This window comes from Scyliorhinus torazame, chromosome 17 (assembly GCF_047496885.1).
Source record: "Scyliorhinus torazame isolate Kashiwa2021f chromosome 17, sScyTor2.1, whole genome shotgun sequence".
Taxonomy (NCBI): Eukaryota; Metazoa; Chordata; class Chondrichthyes; order Carcharhiniformes; family Scyliorhinidae; genus Scyliorhinus; species Scyliorhinus torazame.
Genome location: NC_092723.1, coordinates 62,636,223 through 62,662,467, shown reverse-complemented (window position 1 = coordinate 62,662,467; position 26,245 = coordinate 62,636,223). Strand labels below are relative to the sequence as shown.

The following is a 26,245-nucleotide window of genomic DNA, read 5'->3' as shown; positions in this document are numbered from 1 at the left end:
TGTGGTCACTGGAATACACAGAAGAATCTACACTAAACTGAAGGGATCAGGGGAGAAGTGAAAGACATAAACTGAAATAGATGGAGCAAGGGGACCCCCGGTGGTGTAATGTAGGGGGACGACACGCACAAGGTGGCTCCTGCTGGAGTACTGTACCTTTGACCCCCTTTCTTGGTACCATGGATTATTTATTCTTCGGAAACCCATATAGTTATTGGATTAGAGTCTTTTATGACAGAAATGCTCAAAAAGAAATCGGGGAAAAGAAAGCTGGCAGCACGAACCCGTTGACGAAGTCTGAGGCCTCTCGGAGCTCAGCAGCTAGTAAAATAGTGGAGTCAGTTTCTGGTTCTCTGTCCACTCCGCTAACAGCTGAGGTTCTTACCGATACCTCAGCAAAAGATTTTGAAAAACACCGACAAATTTTGTTGGCGGACCTCAAGAAGATCAATTGGGGAAGCCTTGGTCCCCATTCGAGTAGCTCTGGGAAACACTAATCAGACCAAAGAGGTCCAGGGAGCCACAATGAAGAATATGGAGGTCGCCTTATCGGACCATAGCGATTGGATTGCCGCGCTGGAATCCGAACTGTCTTAAACAAATAGATCATTGAGAGCCAAGATTAATGACCTAGAAAACAGGTCCAGGAGGCAAAATATCCAGATTGTGAGGTTGCCGGATGGGATTGAGGATCCTACACCCATGAAATACTTTTCGGGCATGTTCTGCAAAATGGTGGGTGAGGGTGGATTCACGTCCTCGCCTGAATTGGACCGCGTCCATCGCAATCTTTGGCCAAAGCCTTATCCTGATGCTCCACACGTGTGGAAATTCCACAGCTTCAATGGAAAGGAGAAGGTTTCGCAATAGGCAAGGGTACACCGAGATTTTAAGTGGGAAGGCCACTCTCATCAGGACATGGGTGCGGAGTTAGCAAAGAAAAGAGTTGCATTCAATGGAGTCTAGGCTGTCCTGTGTAAGAGTGGAGTCTAGTTCGGGTTGATCTACCCAGCTCGCCTCAGGGTAAACTTTTGAGGGAGAAGACTATTTCCTCGACATGCCAGAGAGGTGGACTCCTGTTGAAAGACACAAGTTGTAATTCAGCGGCCAAGTTGTATTGTTAAATTGTTGGGGTGTCATGTTTGTTCTCGTTTTTTTCTTGTTCATGTTGCGGTTGAGTTCCTATGGTGCTTGATTGGAATTGGGGTTTTACACTATATGGGGTTCTGTTAGCCTCCCTGCTAAGGAACTAAGGAATTACTTAACGGGAGCAGTTTGGAGGGTTCGCTGCAGCTCATTATAGGAGGGTTTTTGTTAGATAATGAGCTTGGAGTTCTTGTTTTGTTTGGATTTGTTAAATGTAGACTTTAGTCTACATTTTTGTTTGCCTCGCTCCTTGGCTAATATTTCTTGGTGGAAATGTCTGACACCGGACTTCTAGTGGCGGTCATGGAGTGAATGGTTGCACACAGGGCAGCTCCAGCTCGAAGGTACGGATTTGAGCTCTTTATCCCCGAAAACAGGAGAATTTTGACGGGTAAGTGTAGCTGAAGGTGTGGAGGAGAAGTTCCCCTCGGGAGTGGCATGTCTGCTGGTTATAAGACCCGGCACAAGAAGGTTAAAAACCTGGCCAAGTAATTGGAAGAGACCTGTGGCGCAGCAACAATTGGAAAGAAGGTGGAGGGGGAAGAGTCAGCACAGATTGGAAACCCCAGATGGAGCAGCTGATGGCATTTATCAAAGTGGAGTTCCGTCAAAAAAGAAAGGAGATGCAGCAAAACCAATCGAAGGAGAGGATGCACCCCTGAAAGTCTCGATTGGAGAGCCGAGAAGTGCTTTGAGGCACAGGGGTCGCAGATCCGTGAGATGGAGTGGATGGTATCTGACCATAGTGTTCGGGTGGTGGCATTGGAGGTGGAGGTGGGGCTCCTGGAGGACCTTTGCAAGTTGTTAAGAGCAAAGGAAGAGGAGCAGGAGAACCGATCCAGAAGGCAGAACTTGTGTGCTGTTGGCCTGCCTGAAGGTGTGGAAGGCACGAGTGCTGTGTGATACGTCTCGAGGATGCTGGTGGCAGAGGGGGTACTGGACAAGGCCCCAGAGGTGGATAGAGTGCACAGGTCCCTAAGGCAGTTCTGAATATATCAGGACATTGAGCGGAGCTGGTGAAAACGCGTGCTGGACTTAAAACGGCCAGGCCGGCTCTCTTATCGACGGCAGATTAGGTTCAAGATGCTGTACCCAGCGTGGGTGACATTTGAAGGCCGGGAGTTCTATTTTGAAACCCCAGAGGACGCCAATGATTTTATTAAACAGCATAAACTGGGGGAGAACTGAACTTTGATGGGAGACCGAGGAGTTGGCATAACAGAGTTTGGAGGATGCAGGCAGTGAGCGGCTGGAGGGTGTTTTTTTTTTTCTTTCTTCTCGGGTGGGGGGGGATTTCATTGGGTGATTATTTGTTAAGGGGTAGTACGTTCATGAGGCGGCAGCTACCCCCCTCCTCCTGCGGTGTTTATTCTTTGGAGGAAATGACCTGTGGTTTTTAACGTGTTTGTTTGGGTGGGGGAGGAGGAGGTCCGCAGGGTGCCATCTGCACAGATCAAGGAGGAAAGGGTGGGGTGGAGGGGTAGATAGGAGTAGTCTTTGGGCAGGAGCTGCCACGCTTGCAGGTAATGCTGGTGAATGGAGGTGAGGTGGCCGAGGAGGGCTGGGGGTTGGGAGAGAGGGAGATGCGACGCAACGTGGCAGTGTTGGAGGAGAATCGTGGTCATGGGCAGAGAAGGGGGGCATTTAAGATGAGCCTGTTTTAGGGTGAAATTAAAGGGGACAGAATCGGTAGGGGAAGATGACGGATAGTAGAGGGGAATGGAGGCACAAGCCTCCGGTATGGCTCTTAACATGGGACGTGCGGGGGCGGAATGGGCCTGTGAAGAGATCTCGGGTCTTTGTGCAGTTGAGAAGCCTGAAGGCAGAGGTGGTCTTTCTACAGGAGACGCACCTCCGGGTGAGGGATCAGGTTAGGTTTAGGAAGGGATGGGTTAGTCAGGTGTTTCACTCAGGGTTTGACTCAATGTCACGGGGGGGTGGCCATTATGTTGAGTAAAAAGACGGGGTTTGTAAGTACCAAGGAACTTTGGTACATTGCGCAGGTGAAGGAGACACATCCTGAGTGAGTGAGACACAGCCAGAGTGGGAATTGAAACTTGGTAATTTGGGCAGTGCGGTAATTAAAGAGGTAAGCAGTAAGTGGTGAATTAAAATCTTCAAAACTGTTTTTCAGTTAAATGGTCACTGTCTAGCTCAGTGTCTGATTGGCTGAAGCTGCCCCCACCCTAATTGCTGAGAGGCAGTTATCTGTCAGTCACCTGAGGCCTGTTTAGTGGCACAAGGGTGTACATTGTATTCTTCTGTTTGAACCTTAAATAGTGTGACTCATCTTGTTTAGCTGAGTTCTGTACAAAAGACAGACAGTAAGCGCACTCAGTAAGCTTTGCGCAGGTGAAGGTGACACATCTTGAGTGAGTGAGACACAGTCAGAGTGGAAATTGAAACTTGGGCAGTGTGATAATTTGGCACGAAGTGGGAGGAGGTGCTGTTTCCCTGTTTGTTCTGTTTCCTTCGTTTGGCTTTGTAACTGGTAATCATCAGGGAGAGGTCCAGAGTGCATTCCGGGAAGCAGGGAGAAAACCAGGGAGCATCCTGGGAAGGTAGGTGATATAAAATCTTACCCCCAGGTTCCAGCAGCCTTCATTTTCAGGAGCGAGAGAGAGAGCCAGAGAGCAGCTTGGGAACGGGTAAGTGATAGATATTCTGCTATTCTGAGTGATCCGACTTGGGGGGGGGGGGGGGGGGTGAAAACTGAAAACTGAAAAGTGACATCACCGGAAAGCTGTGACCTGATTGGCTGATCGGGAATCTGCACTAAATCAAACATTGTTAAACTAATTAAACATAATTAATTAACTGCTTAATCATAATTTAGAGGGGTACCTAAGCCATAGATCAGAGAGTACTGTATTTCGCATTTACATTTGTAGTAGAAATCTAGCACTAGGAAGCATATAGCTATCAGTAGCTTTTTAAAAAAAAAAATGTTTTTAAATTTAATTTACTAATTAACTAACACAGTGTCAATTAGAGGGGTGCAGTGCTCTGACTGTGAGATGTGGCAGGTCCGGGAGGCTTTCAGCGTCCCAAGTGGCTACATCTGCAGAAAGTGCACCCAATTGGAGCTCCACACAGACCGCATGGTTCGGTTGGAGCAACAGTTGGATGCACTTAGGAGCATGCAGGTGGCAGAAAGCTTCATAGATAGCAGTTGTATAAATGTGGTCACACTCAAGGTGCAGGCAGAGAAATGGGTGACCACCAGAAGGGGCAGGCAGTCCCCCTCTTGAATAGGTATACCCCTTTGGATACTGTCGGGGGGAATAGCCTATCGGGAAAACAGCAGCAGCCAGAGCAATGGCACCACGGCTGGCTCTGATGTTCAGCAGGGAGGTTCAAAGCGCAGAAGAGCAATAGTCATAGGGAACTCTATAGTCAGGGCACAGATAGGCACTTCTGTGGACGTGAAAGAGATTCCAGGATGGTATGTTGCCTCCCTGGTGCCGGGGTCCAGGATGTCTCAGAACGGGTGAGGGCAAACAGGCCGAGGTCGTGGTACATAGTGGTACTAACGACATAGGCAGGAAGGGGGATGAGGTCCTGCAGCAGGAGTTCAGGGAGCTAGGCAGAAAGTTAAAAGTCAGCACCTCAAGGGTTGTAATCTCGGGATTACGTCCTGTGCCACGTGCCAGTGAGGCTAGAAATAGGAAGATAGAGCAGCTAAACACGTGGCTAAACAGCTGGTGTAGGAGGGAGGGTTTCAGTTATCTGGATCACTGGGAGCTCTTCCGGTGCAGGTGTGACCTGTATAAGATGATCGGGTTTATCTAAACTGGAGAGACATAAATATCCTGGGCGCGAGGTTTGCGAGTGTCACATGGGAGGGTTTAAACGAGTATGGCAGGGGGGGTGGGTACCGGAGCAATAGGTCAGAAGGTGAAAAAATTGAGGGAGAACTACGAAATAGGGCCACTATGGCTCTGAGGAAGAGCAGACAGGTAGATGTTGCTAAAAACAGTGGGACTGGTGGCCTGAAGTGCATATGTTTTAATGCAAGAAGTATAACAGGTAAGGCAGATGAACTTAGTTCCAAGTACTAATCCAAGCTCTATGATGTTGTTGCCATTACAGAGACCTGGTTGAGGGAAGGACAGGATTGGCAGCTAAACATTCCAGGATTTAGATGTTTCAGGCGGAATAGAGGGGAAGGTAAAAGGGGTGGAGGAGTTGTGCCACTGGTTAGGGAGAATATCACAGCTGTACTGCGGGAGGACACCTCAGAGGGCAGCAAGGCTATATGGGTAGAGATCAGGAATAAGAAGGGTGCAGTCACAATGTTGGGGGTTTACTACAGGCCTCCCAACAGCCAGCGGGAGATAGAGGAGCAGATAGGTAGACAGATTTTGGAAAAGAGTAAAAGCAACAGGGTTGTTGTGATGGGAGACTTTAACTTCCCCAATATTGACTGGGACTCAATTAGTGCTAGGGGCTTGGACGGGCAGAGTTTGTAAGGAGCATCCAGGAGGGCTTCTTAAAACAATAGGTAGATAGCCCAACTAGGGAAGGGATCTGGTATTGGAGAATGAGCCCGGCCAGGTGATAGAAGTTTCAGTCGGGGAGCACTTCGGGAACAGTGACCACAATTCAGTAAGTTTTAAAGTGCAGGTGGACAAGGATAAGAGTGGTCCTAGGGTGAATGTGCTAAATTGGGGGAAGGCTAATTATAACAATATTAGGTGGGAACTGAAGAACATAGATTGGGGGCGGATGTTTGAGAGTAAATCAACATCTGTCATGTGGGAGGTTTTCAAATGTCAGTTGAAAGGAATTCAGGACCGGCATGTTCCTGTGAGGAAGAAGGATAAATATGGCAAATTTTGCGATCCTTGGATAATGAGGGATATTGTAGGCCTCGTCAAAAAGAAAAAGGAGACATTTGTCAGGGCTAGAAGGCTGGGAACAGACAAAGCCTGTGTGGAATATAAGGAAAGTAGGAAGGAACTTAAGCAAGGGGTCAGGAGGGCTAAAAGGGGTCACAAAAAGTCATTGGCAAATAGGGTTAATGAAAATCCCAAGGCTTTCTCCACGTACATAAAAAGCAAGTGGGTAGCCAGGGAAAGGGTTGGCCCACTGAAGGACAGGGGAGGGAATCTATGTGTGGAGCCAGAGGAAATGGGCGAGGTACTAAATGAATACTTTGCATCAGTGTTCACCAAAGAGAAGGAATTGGTGGATGTTGAGTCTGGCGAAGGGTGTGTAGATAGCCTTGGTCACATTGAGATCCAAAAAGACGAGGTGTTGGGCGTCTTGAAAAATATTGGTGGATAAGTCCCCAGGGCCTGATGGGATCTACCCCAGAATACTGAAGGAGGCAAGAGAGGAAATTGCTGAGGCCTTGACAGAAATCTTTGGATTCTCACTGTCTTCAGGTGGTGTCCCGGAGGACTGGAGAATAGCCAATGTTGTTCCTTTGTTTAAGAAGGGTAGCGAGGATAATCCAGGGCACTACAGGCCATTGAGCCTTACGTCAGTGGTAGGAAAATTACTGGAGAGAATTCTTCGAGACAGGATCTACTCCCATTTGGAAGCAAAAGGACGTATTAGTGAGAGGCAGCACGGACTTCAGTAAGGCCTTTGACAAGGTCCCTCTTGGCAGACTGATACAAAAGGTGAAGTCACACGGGATCAGAGGTGAGCTGGCAAGATGGATACAGAACTGGCTAGGTCATAGAAGGCAGAGGGTAGCAATGGAAGGGTGCTTTTCTGATTGGGGGGCTGTGTTTCGTGGTGTTCCGCAGGGATCAGTGCTGGGACCTTTGCTGTTCATAGTATATATAAATGATTTGGAGGAAAATGTAACTGGTCTGATTAGTAAATTTGAGGACGACACAAAGGTTGGTGGAATTGCGGATAACAATGAGGACTGTCAGAGGATACAGCAGGATTTAGATCGTTTGGAGACTTGGGCGGCGAGATGACAGATGGAGTTTAATTTGGACAAATGTGAGGTAATGCATTTTGGAAGGTCTAATACAGGTAGGGAATATATAGTGAATGGTAGAACTCTCGAGTATTGACAGTCAGAGAGATCTTGGTGTACAGGTCCACAGGTCACTGAAAGGGACAACCCAGGTGGAGAAGGTAGTCAAGAAGGCATACGGCATGCTTGCCTTCATTGGCCGAGGCATTGAATATAAAAATTGGCAAGTCATGTTGCAGCTGTATAGAACCTTAGTTAGGCCACACTTGGAGTATAATGTTCAATTCTGGTCGCCACATTACCAGAAGGATGTGGAGGCTTTAGAGAGGGTGCAGAAGAGATTTACCAGGATGTTGCCTGCTATGGAGGACATTAGCTATGAGGAGAGGTTGAATAAACTTGGTTTGTTCTCACTGGAACGAAGGAGGTTGAGGGGCGACCTGATAGAGGTCTACAAAATTATGAGGGGCATAGACAGAGTTGATAGCCAGAGGCTTTTTCCCAGGGTAGAGGGGACATAGGTTTAAGGTGCGAGGGGCAAGATTTAGAGAAGATGTACGAGGCAAGTTTTTTACACAGAGGGTAGTGGGAGCCTGGAACTCGCTACCGGAGGAGGTGGTGGAAGCAGGGACGATAGTGACATTTAAGGGGCATCTTGACAAATACATGAATAGGATGGGAATAGAGGGATACGGAGCCCGGCAGTGTAGAAGATTTTAGTTTAGACAGGCAGCATGGTCGGCGCAGGCTTGGAGGGCCGAAGGGCCTGTCCCTGTGCTGTACATTTCTTTGTTCTTTGTTCTTTTGTTGAACTACGGGACCCGGTTGCGAAATACGTGATAGCGGCGTGTTGGAGGGGATGCCAGTGGTACTAGTGAATGTACATGCACCGAATTGGGACGACATGGGGTTCATTAGGGGATTGCTGGGAGCGATTCCGGTTTTGGCCACACATCAGATGATTATGGGAGGGGACTTTAATTGTGTGCTGGAGCTGTGGGTGGACAAGTCGAGCCCCAGGTCATTGGGAAGGCTGCGGATGGTAAAGGAGCTGGGGGGGGCGGTTATGGAAAGGATAGGTATGGTGGATCTGTGGAGGTTTAAGAACCCAGGGGAGAGGGAGTACTCCTTCTTCTCGCACGTGTACAAAGTATACCCCAGAATCAATTTTTTTTTTTTGTGGTGAGGTATGAGGTATTGGTGGGGATGAGTATGCAGGAATCGTAATTTTGAAGCACGGGCCGCACTGGCTGGAGGCTAGACCCGAGGCTTTTGTTGAACCTAAATGGGGAGGTATCTGCGGCCACATTTTGGGAGGCATTGAAGGCGGTGTTTTGGGGGAAATTATCTCATTCAAGGCGCACAGAGATGGGAAGCGGAGAGATAGTCGAAGTGAACAGGGAATATTCGAGGGCCCCCAGCATGGAGGGATTGGTGAAGAGAAAGGGTCAGTTTGATAGGCTGGCAACGGGAAGGGCTGTTGGGCAGCTATGGAGAGCGAGGGGGTTGCAGTATGAATATGGAGAGACGGCGAGCCGCTTGCTAGTCCATCAGCTACAGAGGCAGGCCAGGTCCATTGAAATCCTGAGAGTACGGACAGGGACGTGTCGGAGCTGGGGAGGGTAAATGAGGGGTTTAGGGAGTATTATGAGAAATTGTACTGGATCGATCCGGCGGGGTGAGGAAGGGGATATGAGGCGTTTTTTGGATGGGTTGGAATTCCCACTGTTAGATGAGGAGAGAAGCACGTGCTAGAGGAGCCACTGGGGTTCAGAGAGGTGATGGAAAGCATAAGAGGGATGAAGTCGGGTAAGGCCCCAGGACTCGTCGGTTATCCGGCGGAGTTTTACAAGGAGTTTGCAGCGGAGTTGCCACCACATTTACTGGAGGTGTTTAGCGAGGCGCTGGAGAAGGGGACGATTATTTTCTTGGACCTTAGATTGGGTAATTCTAAACCTAAATCTCTTGTTCCATTGGGGCTGGCCAGGGCTTTGTTGTCTTTCATGACACAGATGGGTGGGGGTGGGGGGGGGTAGATCCTTGGCACTTCTTGCACCCAAGCGATAAAGACTTTTCCTTTTTTTCATATGTCCACCAAATATATGGCATATTGATTTGTTTTGAATAGGGCTCTCCTCCTTTAGCAATTGCTATTTCAGATCATGCCCCACACCTTATTGATTTGCCGCTAGAGTTTGGTCCCACCCAACATCCATCGTGGAGGTTAGACACAACATTATTAACAGATAAAAACATGTTGTGAGTGTATGTCCACTGCCATAGAGAACAATATAAAATCTAACAAATCCAATTCAGTCTCCCCTTCCACGCTATGGGAGGGTCTTAAGTCAGTCCTCAGGGGGAAATTAGCTCCTACAGAGCGCATGTATTGAGGACCTCAGAGGCTGGTGGACTCCATTCTTGAGGTGGATCACCAGTACTTGCTTGATCCTACTCCGGAGTACTGGCAAGTAGGAAAAAACTGCAAACCAGATTTGAACTATTGTCGACTAGCAGGTCAGTAAGTTAATTTCAACGTTCAAGGGGCACTTTTCACGATTACCGGGAGGCCAGTCGCCTTTTGGCTCCCCAGCTTAAACAGCAGGTGGCCTCCCATGAGATCACATAGATACGTAATTTGAGTGGCAACCTTACTTCCTCCCCTCCTCAGGTTAATGCAGCTTTTAAAACTTTTTACCGCAAACTTTACAGATTTGAGCCTCCTGCGGATAGGTCGGTCATATCTGACTTTCTGGATAGCCTAACCATCCCAATGGTGGAGAGGAGCGGTGAGTTGGAATCCCCGTTAACCCTGATGAAGTTTTAAAATGTATTTGGTTGAAGCAAACTGGCTAATCTCCCGGTCCGGGTGGCTTTCTGATTGAATTCTACAAGAAGTTCTCGAAGAAGTTCTCGGAACAGCTTGTGCCTTTAATTTTGGACATATTCAATGATTTCCCCCATCCCTTGGGGTCATTGCCCACAATCCTCACTCAAGCCTCTATTTTACTGCTTCTTAAGAGGGACAAAGGTCCAACAGAGTGTGATTCATGCCATCCTATTTCGCTTCTGAACACGGAGGACAAGCTCCACGCTAAGGTGTTGGCACTTCGGCTGGAGCCTTGCCTCTCAAATGAGCTTCGTGACGGGCCAGCAATTGTCAGCCAATATACATCACCTGTTAAATGGAGTCCATTCCCCCTCTTCAGTACCCAAACTTGAGGTGATAGTATCTCTGGATGCTGAAAAGGCATTTGATAGAATGGAATGGGAGTATTTATTTGAGAGTTTTGGGAGGTTTGATTTGTCCACAAACTTATTTCTTGATTCGTCTGTTGTATAAGACCCCCACTGCCAGTGTTCATATGAATGCCTTCCCTCTGATTGTTTCCTTTGAAAAGGGGCATGAGGCAGGGCTGTCCACTGTCTGTCTCCACTCCTGTTTGCTCTGGCAATAGAGCCACTCTCTATAGTGTTGAAGTCCTCTAGTAAGTGGAGGGGATTAGCCGGTGAGGAGGGGAGCATCGGGTATCCCTTTACAAGGACAACCTACGTCTTTATATTACGGATCCAGCTCCTTCTATGGATAGTTGCTTAACACCTTTGGCTCCTTCTCTGGGTATATATTGAACTTAGGCAAAAGTGAATTTTGCCTTGGTAAGACAAGCTTTTCCAGTCTTGGTGGCCCATAACTGGACCTCACTTCATAAATTAAATTCCACCAGTTTGGTTAACACTATCAAAGCAGACATGCAGAGGTGGAACGGCCTCACCCTCTCCTTGGCGGGTCGGGTTCAAATCTATTAAGATAAATCTGCTCCCGAGGTTTGCCTTTTTGTTTGTGTCTCCCCATTTTTCACCCCAAATCTTTTTTATCAAGGTCAGGATAAGACTCCTAGAATCTGAATGTTCAGCTCACAGACAGGGGTGGGGAGGGTTGGCCTTCCACAATAATTGTTTTATTGCTGGACAGCTAACATTCAAAACATATTGCAGCGGTTAAGTGATCCCAGATTCATTTGGGGACAAATGGAAGCTTGTTTCCTCACTGCACAGGGCTAAATCGCTGGCTTTGAAAGCAGACCAAGGCAAGCCAGCAGCACGGTTCAATTCCCGTACCAGCCTCCCCGAACAGGCGCCGGAATGTGGAGACTAGGGGCTTTTCACAGTAACTTCATTTGAAGCCTACTTGTGACAATAAGCGATTTTCATTTCATTTCATCTACTCTTCTTGCAAAAATTACTGCTCCGTTGCCTTTTTATCCTGTTAGATTTTCCTCAAACCCAGTGGTGGTCTCCTCACTTAGGAATTATAAACAGTTTAGACAGCATTTCAAACTCCTTTCCCTGTCTTCACTAGTCCTAGTCCCTATTTTCAATAATCACATATTCCTACCTGCCAGTAGGACTCAACTTTTAAATCTTGTGAGGTGAAGGGTGGGGAGCGGTTTGGGGACCTGTTCGTGGAGGGGAGGTTTGCCAGTTTTCGGGAGTTAGCTGAGAAATTTCAGCTGTCCAATCCAGTCTTTTTGGGTATTTCCAAGTCAGCGATTTCTCACGCAAAGCTTTTCCTTCCTTTCCTTTGGTGCCACCCTTTTCCCTGATGAACAAGATTCTGTCTCTGGTTTTGCCTGATGGGAGGGGTCTATTTCGGACATATATGGTCATATCCTTTCAATGGATTTGGCTCCGTTGACTGGTGTGAGGACAAAATGGGAGGGTGACGTGGGTCTCAATCTTAATGATGAGGTGTAGAGTGAGACCCTTCGTAGGGTCAACTTCATGTGCTCAGCTGAGCTTGATCCAGTTTAAAGTATTTCACGGGACACACCTGACTAGGGCAAGGATGAGCCGGTTCTTCCCTGGGGTTGAGGATGGGTGTGTGCGCTGTTCTCTTGTGCTGGCTAACCATACGCATATGTCTAGTCTTGCCCAAAACTTGTAATATCCCACACGGGACTTACAGGGTGGGAATGATTATAATTTCCGCTGTGGGGCGGGGAACTCCATTTTGCTGTGTGTGTTAATGGCGACTATCGGTGATCCCTAATTCCTTTTTGTCATTTGTGTGAACATGCGGTCTAATGTTTGGGGTTTGGTGGGAGGATGGGATCGTTGTTATTGATATGGGGATTGACATATTTGTTACTGATTATTGTTTATTGTTGGTGGGTGTAAATTTGGGGGAAAATGTGAAAAAGGAGAATAAAAAATATATATTTTTTAAACTGGAATTCATTTCAGAGATACTTCACATAGATTTGGTTCCGTGTCCGCTGGTGGCCATATTTGGGGTGTCAGATTCACCGGTGATGCAGTCTGGGGTAAGGGCGGATGTCCTTTGCGAATATTGCTAGGGTGGAGATCTCCAACTCTGCCTAGTGCCTCTGCTTGGCTGGGTGACTGAATATAATTTCTACATTAGGAAAAGGTCAATTCACCATCAGGGGGTCAGTGAAGACGTTCTATTTTAGATGGCAACCATTTATTTCCTTTTTTAAGGAGTTAGTCACCATCAGTTGTTAGGGAGCTTTGGTTAGTTTTGGTATTTAAGTTAATTAGGTGTGTTTTTCTCTTTTTTTGTCCTTTTATATTTGATTATGATGTTTTGCCTTTTTTCACCCTCTTTTTGATTGTTTTGATTTGTATTGACAATTATGAAATAATCTTTAATAAACATATTTTAAAAAAATAGATGAAACAAAACCATCATTAAACTGCCTTAATTGTAAAATGCTTAGTTATTTTTCTCATAGGCATTTTTAAAAAAATAAATATTTTTATTCTCCTTTTTCACATTTTCTCCCAAATTTACACCCACCAACAATAAAGAATAATCAGTTACGAATGCACTGTCAATACCCATATCAATAACAACAATCCCATCCTCCCACTTAGCCCCCATAAACAAACAACAAAAAGGAATCAGGAATCACCCATAGTCACCATTAACACATACAGTCCCCCAACCCCCCCCCCCCCCCCCTAAATGTTCGATGTAATCCAATTCTCCAAAGTGCATAATGAATAACGCCCATGAATTGTAGAACCCCTCCATCCTTCTCCTCAGTTCAAATTTGACCTTCTCAAGAGTCAAGAATTCCAGCAGGTCACTGCCCGCCACGCCAGGGCACAGGGTGGAGAGGTTGATCTCCATCCCGACAGGATCCGCCTTTGGGCGATCAACGAGGGGAAGGCTACAACATCTGTCTCCGTATCTGTTTCCAACCCAGGCTGGTCCGACACCCCAGATATGGTCTCCCGAGGGCCCGGGTCCAGTTTCATGTGCAGCATTTTAGAGATTACCCTAAAAACCTCCTTCCAGTAATCCTCCAGCTTTGGACAGGACCAAAACATATGAACGTGGTTTGCAGACCCCCACCTCCCTGCAACGTTCACACACATCTTCTACCTCCTCAAGGAGTCGGCTTAACCTCGCCCTCGTAAGGTGTGCTCCATATAGCACCTTCAGCTGTATCAGACCCATCCTCACGCAAGAGATGGAGGCGTTCACCCTCCGGAGCACCTCACACCAGAACCCCTTTTCCATACCCTCTCCCAACTCTTCCTCCCACTTTGCCTTGATTCTCATAGGCATTTCTTTTCAGGATAATGGGAACAAATAGCTTGCAAGTGAATCAAGTTTCAATATAATCAGAATTTACAAAGCTGAGATTTGTAAACGTTATTGTTCTTCTCTATTGGAAAATGTATCAGTTTTTCCCTGCAGTTTTTGCTCCTGCTGTCTCGGATAGCGGAACAGCTTTAGTGGCATTTCCCTAACACCTTGACCCATTGTCCATGTTAGTAGGTTAATTTGCTGTGGAGGGGATCACAGCCTACCCTAATGCTGTGCTCACCAGATACAAGTGGGATATTAGTTAACTATCAGGAGTGGGAATGCTTCATCCATGCCTCCTCCCCAGTCCAGTGACCGTGAGACTACTTGTACTGCTCCTACTGCAGTCTCAGTTGATATCCGCTGACCTGGTAGATGACCACGGACTGAAGAATGGCCTTCCTGGCCAGTGTATTTCAGTACCACAACAGGCTCTGTATTCCTTTTAAATGGGGACACAACTATATAATTATTGTTCTGTTTTCAGGGTGACTATAATCCAATACATGGTGGGAAATGGTCAGTAAGTAATCTACGACTGTATCTGGAAAGCACACAGGGGAAGGATGTGACTGATAAACTCTTTGATGATATTCACTGGATAGTCGTTCACTCACTGAAAGCTGTGGCAGTAAGTACATCAAGCAAATTTTCCCTCAAAGGATGTGCTATTTCTTATCACTTGTCTTTGTATTCAGGTATATATGCCTCATGTTTTTCCTTTGCATCTGGACACATTTTGTGCAAAAAAACTGGGCCGGGGGGGTGGGTGGTACAGGAGTTCAGGAATACAGTCTTCAATGCAAAGAGTACCCCATTTTCTAGCCTTTAAAGGCAGATTTGTCAGGGCTCTGGTCACATGCAGCCCTAGAGCTTCAGGTTGAGTGTGCAAATTGCTTGTTCCTTTTTAGTGTGTGAGTTTGCTGTGTGCAAATTAGCTGTTGTTTACTACATTACAGCAATGACTAGACTTCCAAAATAATTCAACATTCAGTGGTTGTGAAAGGCCTTATGTAAATGCAAATCATTTTTTTGTTTTCTTTCTTTTGCATATTATATCCAGAATATTCAGTTATAAGCTGCCCTGTTCTATTGAAAACATACTTCTTCATAATATGTGTGCTCTAATTCTACACAACTATATTTTTGCTTCTGTGAGCCAATCATAATATCATAATTCTGTTTTATGGCGACTTACAGCCCCCTCTTTCTGTCAGCTGATGCAGTGCTGAACAAAAAAATAAAAGCTCATCTGGCCATAATAGAGGAAGTACAGGCTCAGGTCACTTTCCTAAAAAAAGCTTTAATGATAAAGAAAACAATGCATCATTAGTCCAAGGCAATCACACCCTCTGAGTTTGAATAATTGGCTTAAATTTGCTTTTAACAAATTTTTTGAATTCTAAACCATGTGTCTATCACAAGGTGGCAACACTTCTATGTGATTCTGTTCCTGACAAAAAATGTTCTCATTTGTGCAAAATGCTTTTGAAATTTTCACAGCCAGTAATGATTAATGACCGACATTGCTTCGAATGCTATGGCTACGACATCATCATTGATGACAAGCTCAAGCCATGGCTCATTGAGGTAATGACCGGATATGATATCTGACAATTCTTCTTAAAACAATTTTGCACCTCAATTTTCTACTTATGTCTTCTTGTGTTGGATTTGTAATCTAGGTGAACGCATCCCCTTCCCTTTCTTCCACCACTGCCAATGACCGCATTCTGAAATACAACCTCATCAATGACACCTTAAACATTGTTGTACCAAATGGTGAGATGCCTGACTGCAAATGGAGCAGATGCCCACCAAAGGAAGCACTTGGACACTATGAGCTCTTGTAAGGTTTTAACCTTTAGTAATGTGTTTCATCCTCCTAGTTCTTTTGCTTTATCTTTCCATCATTTTAGAACTTTTGCTTCTGATAGTATTTCAGCCAGATGGTCATGATCCACGTACATCTGAAATACTGAGCTACCCCTCTCTCGCCCCATAGTTATATAACCTCATACATGGATTTGTGTCCAAATTTAATAATGCACCTTGGGGGGGGGGGGGGGGGGGAAAAGGAGAGAAATGTTTGGCTAGATAATTTATGAGGATTAATATGGTTTAGTATGTTATCCAGTCCTGACCACACTTGGTATCCACAATTTACACTTAGAATTAATCTGTATCAGCCACTGATTTTTAACTATAGCACCTACTGTTCTTTTAACAAAGAGCCATTAACTAGCAAAGATCAGAATCTTTTCATCAGGTGGTGAATGCATCATTAAAATAAAAGCAAATTACTGCGGATGCTGGAATCTGAAACGACAAAGTCATCGGACTCGAAACGTGAGCTCTTTTCTCTCCCTACAGATGCTGTCAAACCTGTTGAGATTTTCCAGCATTTTCTCTTTTGTGAAAGCATCATTTGTTTATTGATAAATGCAAAGCCGCAAAGCCATCCATGCCCCCATACTTTACCCGTTTTTTAATTTTTCAAAACTATTATTTTGTTAAATGTATATATCCATTAGTATTATTGAGAAAGCTTAACTTAATATTTTAAAGAATGTTTAACAAATATGATGTCCTTCGACACAACTAGAGGAAGGACACGAGGATTCAGAGCATTAGGCATTTGGTTTAATTTTCTTGCAAATAAAGCTCTCCACATGCACATTATCCTGAATTAGTCCATTGACGTTCTAGGTCTGATTAAAAGCCATGGTGCAGGTTGTTCTTGCCAGTGACATATTCCATCATGTTAATAGTTTTACTTTCAGCTGCATGTCCCCAACTTAATTATCTCTCTGATTCTCTTGCACAATTTTTCTCCGGAGTACCTGACTCTCTCCTACAGGTCTTTTTTTCAAAGGTTCGATTGGCTATTGCCTCCCAATTCTCTGACTTCAATTAAATCTATGCCCTATTCCCATCCACTGAGTGGGTCATAGAATTTATAGTGCAGAAGGAGGCTATTCGGCCCATCGAGTCTGCACCAGCCCTTGGAAAGAGCACCCTACCCAAGCCCACACCTACACTCTATCCCCATACCCCACACCACCTTTTTGGACACTAAGGGCAATTTAGCATGGCCAATCCACCTAACCTGCACATCTTTGGACTGTGGGAGGAAACCGGAGCACCCGGAGGAAACCCACGCAAGCATGGGGAGGTGCAGACTCCACACAGACAGTGACCCAAGCTGGGAATCGAACCCGGGACCCTCGAGCTGTGAAAAAACTGTGCTAACCACTGTGCTACCAGGTTGCCAGAATCTTTGCCCTCTTGTGACATTAATCATTTAAACTTCCCGAATATATTTCTCCTGAATTCTTAAACTTCCTGGTCTAAGTTAATTTCACACTGCCCAACAATTCCATCATTGTTTGTGACATTACCCGAGGCTTCATTACGTCCGAGGAAAATGCTGTAATCGCCGGTTTAAGTTCCTGCTATTCGAGCTAACTTAATTTGCCTGCAATAAAGCTTGACTAGATTGTAATTAATGCCAAGTTTTATTTTAAATTTTACAAGCCAGCTTCAATTGGTTCTTGCCCTTAAAGTACTTTGACTCTTTCCTCAGATATGATGAAGATCTGGCACAAAATGAAGGTGTGGAATGTGAGGGGAAGCCTCGTCTGGGGCCTGCTCTCAACAAGGGCAATAGGTTGAAGGATACCAGAAAGCCTTTTTCAACTTGGAAATAAAATTGTCTGATATCAAACCTCAGAACAAGTGCCCAGCATTGGAAGCATGGTTTAAGTAGAATACACCAGTGTTAATTCTCCCACATCCGCATAGCACAAGCCATTCCAATTACAGTATTCAACTTGCATAATTTTTGAAGGATATTTCTAGACTAAATTAATATGCATTTAATACAAATTGGTACAACTGATAATCCTGGATTTACATTACATTTACAAACTATTTTCACAGAATTCAAGGGACCAACAGTTTTATCAACCTAGCAGATACTATGCAAAAACTACCAAGATATTGTTTGGCAAAAAGATTTCAGTTGTGGATTTACTAAATGAAATAGCTCAGAATCTTCACGCAGTCAATTGTTAAAAGCATGTGTATGACCACTGAAATAAATGCCAACGGGGAGGGAGATCTTTATGAAGCTGCATGTCATTTAACTGTAGTGCTGAGTGGTTATTGGGAACATTGGGAAACCATGGAAGTGTCAACGAACTAATGAGGTAGAATACCTTAATTTGAATGTAACGTGCCATCATTTAGCCAAAGACCAATTGAAGTTGGGATACTGAGCTTTGTATTGTATGCTGTTCCTACTGCATTACTGGGGTCAGAGTTCCAAGTCTAATGTGCAGCGACAGCTGGGACTGTACTTCCTGTATTATGTTTGTAACTGCTTAATGTACTGGCAGGCAGTGCTTGTTGGTACTTATAGAAGTATCTTAATGGTATTATTTTACTAGCATTTCAAAGATTCCAAAGATCGAGGTACAAATGTTACATTATAGTTTAATGTTTTGGCATTCGACCCTTAAGCTGTGGATAATATCTATTGCACCATCCTTTAAGTTGATCAGAAATATGGTTTACAAACAAAATGTGCACTGTTTATTATTTATTTTTTACATATTTATTTAGGTATTTATTTTAAGCCACAAGGTACCTCATTACATTGAAGTTGGTCAATAATGTTTTGCATACTCATCTGTAACTTCCAATAAAGAGAGTTCATTGAGTTATTGTATTAAATTGCGTTTCTGGGTTTGCTTTATTTCTGTTATTCAATTGTCAATTACTCTGTTCCGTGTATCACTGCTATGTTTGTTTTCTGCACAAATTCATTACACAATGCCTGAAAAAAAATAATCATTCTTTCCTCTTCCCTTGCCCTCCATCATACAACTTCCATGTACACATTTTCACAAAGTGTGATTGAGTATCAGTAGTTTAAGGATTGTGGCTCGCTTCCAGATTTGCACACACTCTGGGTGCGATTCAGCTGCAGCAGGAGGACACTGCCGGACCTCTGGGAACCTTGCCTTGAGTACTATAAAAAGTCCGTGTATTCTCGGTAGGAAAGAATAGGGGGACTGTCTAGGTATAAACATTCTCCAATCACACAGGGACGGTAGGTAAATTAATAATGGCGGCGAAAGAAGTTAAAAGGGGGTCCCCGGGCTCCCTGATAAACTCTTATATGACAGACCGACAGTCGTTAATTAAAAAGATGCAGAAGGACGGCTGGGACATATCAAATACTTTGGAACTCCAGAGAGATTTGTTGACAAAACAAACTAAAGACGATCAAGAAAACAGGGGTACTTTTGGTACATCAATTGGCGGGACTAATAGAACAAGTAAATGTGGTAAAACAGGATAAGACAGAACTAGAGACGAGAGTGAAATGTCAAAACAAAAATCATAAAAGAATTAGAGTATAAATTGCTTAAGGGGGAATGAACGGAGCCGTGTCCAGACACAACCTCTCTGCCCCCATATGATAGTCTAGAACCAACTGCCCCTCTTAGTGAGGAGACGGTCGTTGAGGCACCCGTGAGCTGAGGGGGTACCTTGGAAACCCGACTGCCAGTTACAAACCATTCACCCCAGGAGAAAGACAGCAGATTATGACCGTCCTGGGAAAACTTCAGCCCCAAAGCCAGAATGTAAATTTTTAGACTGAACTCAATGCCGTCTGGGTGGGTCACCAACTAGTAAGGGCAGTATTTCCGGCGGACAAGTGGCGACTTGTGGCCTGCGGTTGCTGCAGCCCAGGATTTTAGCGGGGGACGCTGGACCCACGCAGTGCCTCTCACAGATGAGATAGACGTCCAACAGCCAGCTTTCGCCCTTTTTAAGGCGGAAGTCCAACGAGTCTTAGGCGATTCACCCACAAACTGGAGTAAGATCACTACCACCAAACAAAAGATGAGGGAGCGTCAGAATATGGGGAGGGGCTATTTACGGTTTATCAAGAAAGTTCGGGCCAAGCCAACGCTGTTAGGACAGACCCGGCGATCATACAAGCCTTCAAGGGCGGCTTGTCGAGTAAACAGGCCATCATTAAACTGGGAGCGATGACTTAGTGGAATGGGCGTGCGGGGTAGATGGGTGCACTGGTGAAGACACTGACAGAGTTAAGGTAAAACAGAAAAAGGTGGCGACCATGGCCAAGTGGGAGTCCGGAGCGAAGCCCAAGAAAGGGCCATGCCACAATTGTGGGAAAATGGGCCACTTCGCGAAGGAATGCAAGGGCAAGAAAGTTGAGAAACAATGTAACCATTGTAATAAACGGGGCAATCTGGAAGCTGCCTGTTTCAACAAACATGGCAAGTTGCCTAGAGGCCAAAATACCCTATCTGCTGCAGAGTATAAGGAATGGAAAGAAAGCCAGAGCTGATACACTGTGGCTCCCATTAAAAACAAAAGGGAAGGGAGAATTTATGTGTCTGCATAGTGGGAGGCCGACAATGTGAAATGCTGGTGGACACAGGAGCATCCGTCTCCATTACAAACCTCCCCCTCCCTATCACCAATAAATCAATATTTTTACAGGGAATTGAGTGCACCAGAATGACTGCTTACTTGAGTACCACGCAGGTGGTAGAGATTGACAACATATACATACCTATGAAATTTTGTGTGTAAAAATGAAGGCACGATTTTGGGCAACGCTATGAGGGAGTATGAAACTATAATTGATTGTAAGAACGGAAAATTGACCTGGCCAAAGCCGGATGGTAGTAAGGGAAGGTATGGACAGATGGCCAATAACACTGGCCACCATAAGCAACAGGGAATGGAGCGAAGAACTCAGCGGATACGGGGCCGTTTGCGGGTCAGTAAGCAATGTTTGGGCAAAAAACAACTTAGACACCGGAAAAGCCAGCATCGACCCTATTAAGATTCCCGGGACAGAACATAAACCACACCGCCAATACCCGATCAAGACAGAAGCTAAAAAGGCGGTTGTGGATATACTAGAAGGATTAGTAGAAAGGGGTATCCTGAGGGAAACCACCAGCACTATTAATTCTCCCACGTGGCCGGTAAAGAAGCCTGACGGGAGTTACCGCCATAGACTATACAGCCCTTAACAAGGTGACACCCAAATTGCATCCAATCGTAGCCAGTCCCTCAACCATCCTAAATGTACTATCTCCCGAACAGAAAATCTTCACTGTCCTAGACATATCCAATGGCTTTTGGGCACTCCCATTGGATTCGGAGTCCCAAGAGAAATTTGCGTTTACAGTAGGGGATAAACAATAAATGTGGACTCGATTACCACAGGGCTTCCATAATAGCCCAGCTATTTTCTACCGCGTAATGAGTGACATTTTAAAACAGATAAAAGTGCCCAAGAGGTGCGCAATCTTGCAGTATGTCGATGACATATTAATAGCCTCGGAAACAAAGGCAGACCATCTGGCTACCCTGTACTTAGTATTGCGAACCCTGGAGACGGCTGGCCTCAAGGTGAGCCGTAAAAAGGCTCAGGAAAAACACAAGTCCTGTACTTGGGACACTTAATCTCCCAAGGACTTAAGGAGATGCCTCAGGACAGAAAACATGCAGTCCAGGGTATGCCAAAACCCATTACTGTACGTGGAGTCAGAAAGGTGTTGGGACCCTTTAACTACAGTCGGAACTTTATCCCGTAGTTTGCTAAAATAGCCAATAACCAATACAAAGATTAGTAAAAGGAGGTAAGGCCGCGCTAGAACAGTGGAGTGGAGCCCAGAACACGAGGAAGCGTATACCCAATTAAAGTCAGAGTTAATGTCGGCCCCAGGATTGGGTTTACCAGCCATGAGTAAAGACTTCCACATGCACTGCAACAATGAGGACAGGTTCTATATAGCAGTGGTCGCACAGGACTATGGAGCTAGGAGAAGACCCATCGCCTATTACTCTATGGCAGAGGGACCGATAGTCACTGGACTCTCCCGGTGCATTGCTGCACTGGATTGCGCGGTCTGGGCTGTGAAAGTTAGTGAACCAATAGTTATGACAGGAAACATCATACTATACATGAAACATACCCTGGTAGAAATGTTGAACACCGGACAGCTAAGATCCGTCTCGAATATGAGGCGAGTCAAGTGGGAGGCGCTCCTCCTCCCTCCAAGTAAGTCAGTAACCATGGTTAGGGACACGGGGGAGAACCCAGCCAAGGGAATATTAGGAACAGGGGAACCCCACAATTGTGGGGATGTAGACATGAATTTAGAGTAAGACAGGATTAAGGATACTCCTCTGGCAACAGCGGAAGAAACATTATATGTAGATGGGTCACGTAAGCATGTTGATGGGCGGCCCCCGAACGGGGTGGGCGGTAGTGAATGGAGATTGGAGACAGTGGAATCAGGACGAATTGATGGAGGCCTGTTGGCGCTCACCAAAGTGCTAGAGTTATCAGAAAACAAGACAGTGAACATTTATACAGACAGTAGATACGCTTTTGGAGTCATACATGACTACATGACTGCTTGGGGTGGGGGGGGATTTATTACATCAGGATGTAATCCTATAAAACATCAGTTGAGAATAGAAGCCCTCTTAGATGCTTAGTAACAAACTCCAACAGGTAGCAGTGATTAAAATTAAGGCACATCAGAGGGAACCGGACCGGAACAGCTTGCACTGGATAAATCACCAGGGGAATCAAGCCGCAGACCTAGTGGTGCAAAAGTCGTTAGAACAGAATGAGGTTGAGGAAGCACCGATCGCCCTTGTGGACCACACGGAGAAAGAGATGAGTATTAAAGAACTCCATGAGGACACCCTCGACGGAGAATGAGGTACGTGGGAAAGGCAAGGCGCGGAGAAGGGTAGTGATGGAATTTGGCAAAAGGATAATCGGGTAATGGCCCCCAAATGTATTCAACATACATTACTGGAGCTCCACCACAGGCTTGGACACTCAGGCAGGGAAACCATGATAGGGAGCCTGGGAAGGGAGTGGTGGTGGAAAGGAATGGGGCGAGATGCTGCACATTACTGTCATCGGTGCGTCACCTGTGCCCAGTATAATCCGGGGAGACCCATAAAAATCAGAATGGGACACCAACCCAGAGCACGGGGACCATGGGAACACTTGCAGATAGATTTTACAAGTCCCTGCCACCATCACATGGCAAAACATACTGCCCAGTGATTATCGATCAATTCACCCGATGGGTGGAGGCTTTCCTACGCGGAATTGTACCGCCTTGACAGTTGCCAGAGTCTTAGCTGAAGAAGTAATTCCCCGATTCAAATAGACTCAGACCGGGGCACCCATTTTACTGGAAGTGTTATAAAAACGTTGTGCCGATTAATGGGAATATAGCAGAAATTCCACATTCCCTACCATCCCCAAAGCTCGGGAATGGTGGAGCGGATGAATCGAACTCTTAAAATTTCGCTAGAAAAGGCAATACAGGCGCCAGGAAAAACCTGGACCAAAGTATTGCCTATTATCTTAATGAAACTACTGGCCACGGGAAATCGAACTACAGGCTTAACCCCTTATGAACTAATGACAGGAAGCGCGATGTAATTACCAGAAGGCATCATAACAGGCGGGGCCGATGTGGGTCCCCTAAAAGACAGATTAAAACGGTACGTTCTGGAAATGAGTACACAGCTCAATACGATGCGACAGAACGTTCGTGGCAATCAGGAAAATAAGGACCGGGTACAAGAGCTCGCGGTGGCAGCCTATGTTCCCCCGGCGGATAGTAAGGTCATGGTAAAAACCCTGCCCAGTAAACCAGGGTTCGCCCCAAAATGGAGCGGGCTTTAAGAGATAATTAGTGGAGACACCTGTGCCTACCTGGACATAAGGGGAAAAGGAGTGTGGAAACATTGGACACAATTAAAATTATATGAGGAAGACGACCTATAGGGCTTCTCTCATTCATACTGGCTATGCGCAGTTGAAAGGTTGGACACGGTTGCTTAAGTCTAAATCAGATAACCAAGCTACGAAGTAATGGATGATGAACTGATGCTTGCTTTTGTATTTATCTTCCAGATCGTTCAATTTATGATTATGTAATTTGTATCTATCGGGATCCTTGTATTGTGCTCATTGCTTGGCTTAGGGATAAGTTAAGGGAGTGAATAGAGATAAGGATGGGAAGCAAGATGATGTGCTTCCCCAGTCTTCTAAGGAATGTAGTCGCGTTAATCTGTATTGTCACGGGTGTAAGGGTGATGGGATTGGAAGACAATCTTTTTTATAAAACTCATATACGATTGTATGGAAAACAGTCTGTTACCCGATGGCCAAGTCTGTGCAGGCCTTGTTTGCGGCAACCCCGAGTTGGACCCCCCTCCAACTATACACTGCTGACACATCAGATAGACCCTGTGTGGGACAGACGGGCAGCTATAGTAGGGGCATACAAGGAAGATGAATGGAACTAATAAACTCACGCATCCCACTTGCCGGGGAATACAGAGGACTGGAGGGACAAGATGTTAAGAGTATCCCATATGTTTTACGGGGCAGGGATGGGGATGTGTCTAGACCCTTGTCCCCCCAAATTTCACATGTATACAGAAACAGTGTGCTCACCAACATTGTCGAGTACATTGGGGCCAGTTCAAGGCCCCAGGGGGAGGGATGGCTGGATCCATTGGCCTTTTGGATGGGGAACATGGATCATGCATTCACTGATAATAGTTGCTGCTATGTGTTTGCTTTTTTGCTGTCTTATAAGCATAGTAAAGCTATGTTGTGCTAAGATAATGGGACAGGTCCTACCAGTCACGGCCATGCAGAACAAGGACGTCTAAGATGAATTACTACCGCAAAGAGACCCCTCCGACATGCCTGTCCCCCGTATCAATGACCATGACGTCCCGGACGGGGAAATATCGAGATGGGTGTGAAGTGCCCAACTGGAGATGTGGTCAGCTTGGGACATCGGGATGTCCAAGGACCAATAGGACGGGACTGAAGAGGTAGAATTCCGAACGGACTACAGAAGATACAAAGTGGATGCTGCCTGATATAAAAAGGATTCTGTCAATGTTCTTGACCCTATGTTATTATCAGTGTCTGCTGCTGAAGTGGTAAAGCTTTGTGCAAAACAAGTGATCCACAACCAGATGCACCCAGAGAGACAATGAGCTGTTGGCAACCTTTGCCCAATGTCTGTATTCTTAGCTATTGTAACTGACAAAGGGGCCCCAAATTGAGGAACGAGCAAGGAATGAGGAAGGACATGTTCAACGTGGCTGGACTATTGACCCCATGACTTTATGTAACCGTTATCCATGTAATGAATTGATTGGGTACGGCAAACTGCCAATTAAAGGCTATAGGAGCTAACTTGTAGCCATTTATGGCATTGAAGATACATGTTATGAATTGTGACGCGAACAGAATTGATTGGGTGTATGTAAATGCAAATGCAAACTAATTCCGCTTTCCTTGTGTATATTAACCTCAGCTCAGGTGAGAAAAGGTGCTGCACAGATCGTGGGGGTCAAAAGCCTTTTCTCCCAGAGCTCTGAAAATTAATAAATTGCTTCTTTACTCACTCAAAGATCTATTTGTGAATATTTTCACCTACACGCCCAAACAGAATTCCAGCCATAATTTCATTCCCACATTAAACTGTATCTGCCAACATAAGTCCTTTGCAATTGGTCCCTCAATTTATCAGTTAAAAGGTGAAATGTTCCCTTCATTTTAATCTTGCTGTTCAGGTATACAGGTCATTTATGGTAGCAGATTAAGATTAGAGGATTGCGAGAGTTAACACCTGAACTTTTAATTTCTAACACTAGGGTCCTCAGTTGTGTCTGACCTAACAGTACAAATAATTAGTTATTTATGAATCAAGTACAATGTATTAAGAAATATTTTACAAATATTTAACAGCAAAGACAACATGAACACCACTCATCCCTCAAATTCCTACGATTCCTCGACTGTTTCCAGCAGATGATGTCTTCCTCCTCTGGTCTCTGAAACCATGGTAAAATTGTGCCAACAAATAACTCAAATTTTCCAACTTTTATCCCCACTTCTCATTATTTCTTATTTGAAATAGTCCAAATTCACACCTCTGCAACTACAGTCCTGGAGACTGAAGACAATGCCCACCCCTTGTCCTTGGGCCGAGTTCACATTCCATTGTGAACAATTAACAGCAGCTACAAACGATGTCACGTCCCCTTCAACATATTTTAAACACAAGTCCCAGGCACTAAAGGCATTAAGAACGGTCAACACTTTCTACCATAATGTCAAAACAGAATTGTTTCCCTCTAATACATATGTTCAGCCGTATTGATATGGCTAATCAATTAAATGAATGCATAGGTTTTGTTTAAAAATAAGATTCAAGCTATTTTTTAGCCATTTCTTCAAAGCTTGTTAAAAGTCCCTTAATTACCCATAAAACAATTAAAGACAACATACAACTGCTCAAACCTAGACTCTCAGGCAAGTTTAAATCATTATTCCAGGAAATGTACTTTCTCAAAAGCAACAACTGAGATCCTGTAAAATATTCCACTAGCAGAAATTTGAAAAATTATTTTAAAAA

At 45.2% G+C, this 26,245-nt stretch overlaps 1 protein-coding gene across 4 annotated transcripts in view; it reads left to right on the top strand.

The window, feature by feature from the left end:
* Nucleotides 1-18,443, top strand: part of LOC140393905 (polyglutamylase complex subunit TTLL1-like) — an 86,631-nt gene extending 68,188 nt beyond the window's left edge. For 3 of the 4 annotated variants that reach the window (XM_072480524.1, XM_072480522.1, XM_072480523.1), the window contains 4 exons: nt 14,194-14,337; nt 15,210-15,296; nt 15,392-15,555; nt 17,293-18,443. In XM_072480524.1, coding sequence (XP_072336625.1) covers nt 14,194-14,337; nt 15,210-15,296; nt 15,392-15,555; nt 17,293-17,416 — 519 coding nt within the window. In that variant the 3' untranslated portion in view covers nt 17,417-18,443. The remainder of the gene's footprint in view (nt 1-14,193; nt 14,338-15,209; nt 15,297-15,391; nt 15,556-17,292) is intronic. The other variant, XM_072480525.1, reaches the window with a different exon arrangement.
* The last annotated feature ends 7,802 nt before the right edge of the window (nt 18,444-26,245 follow it).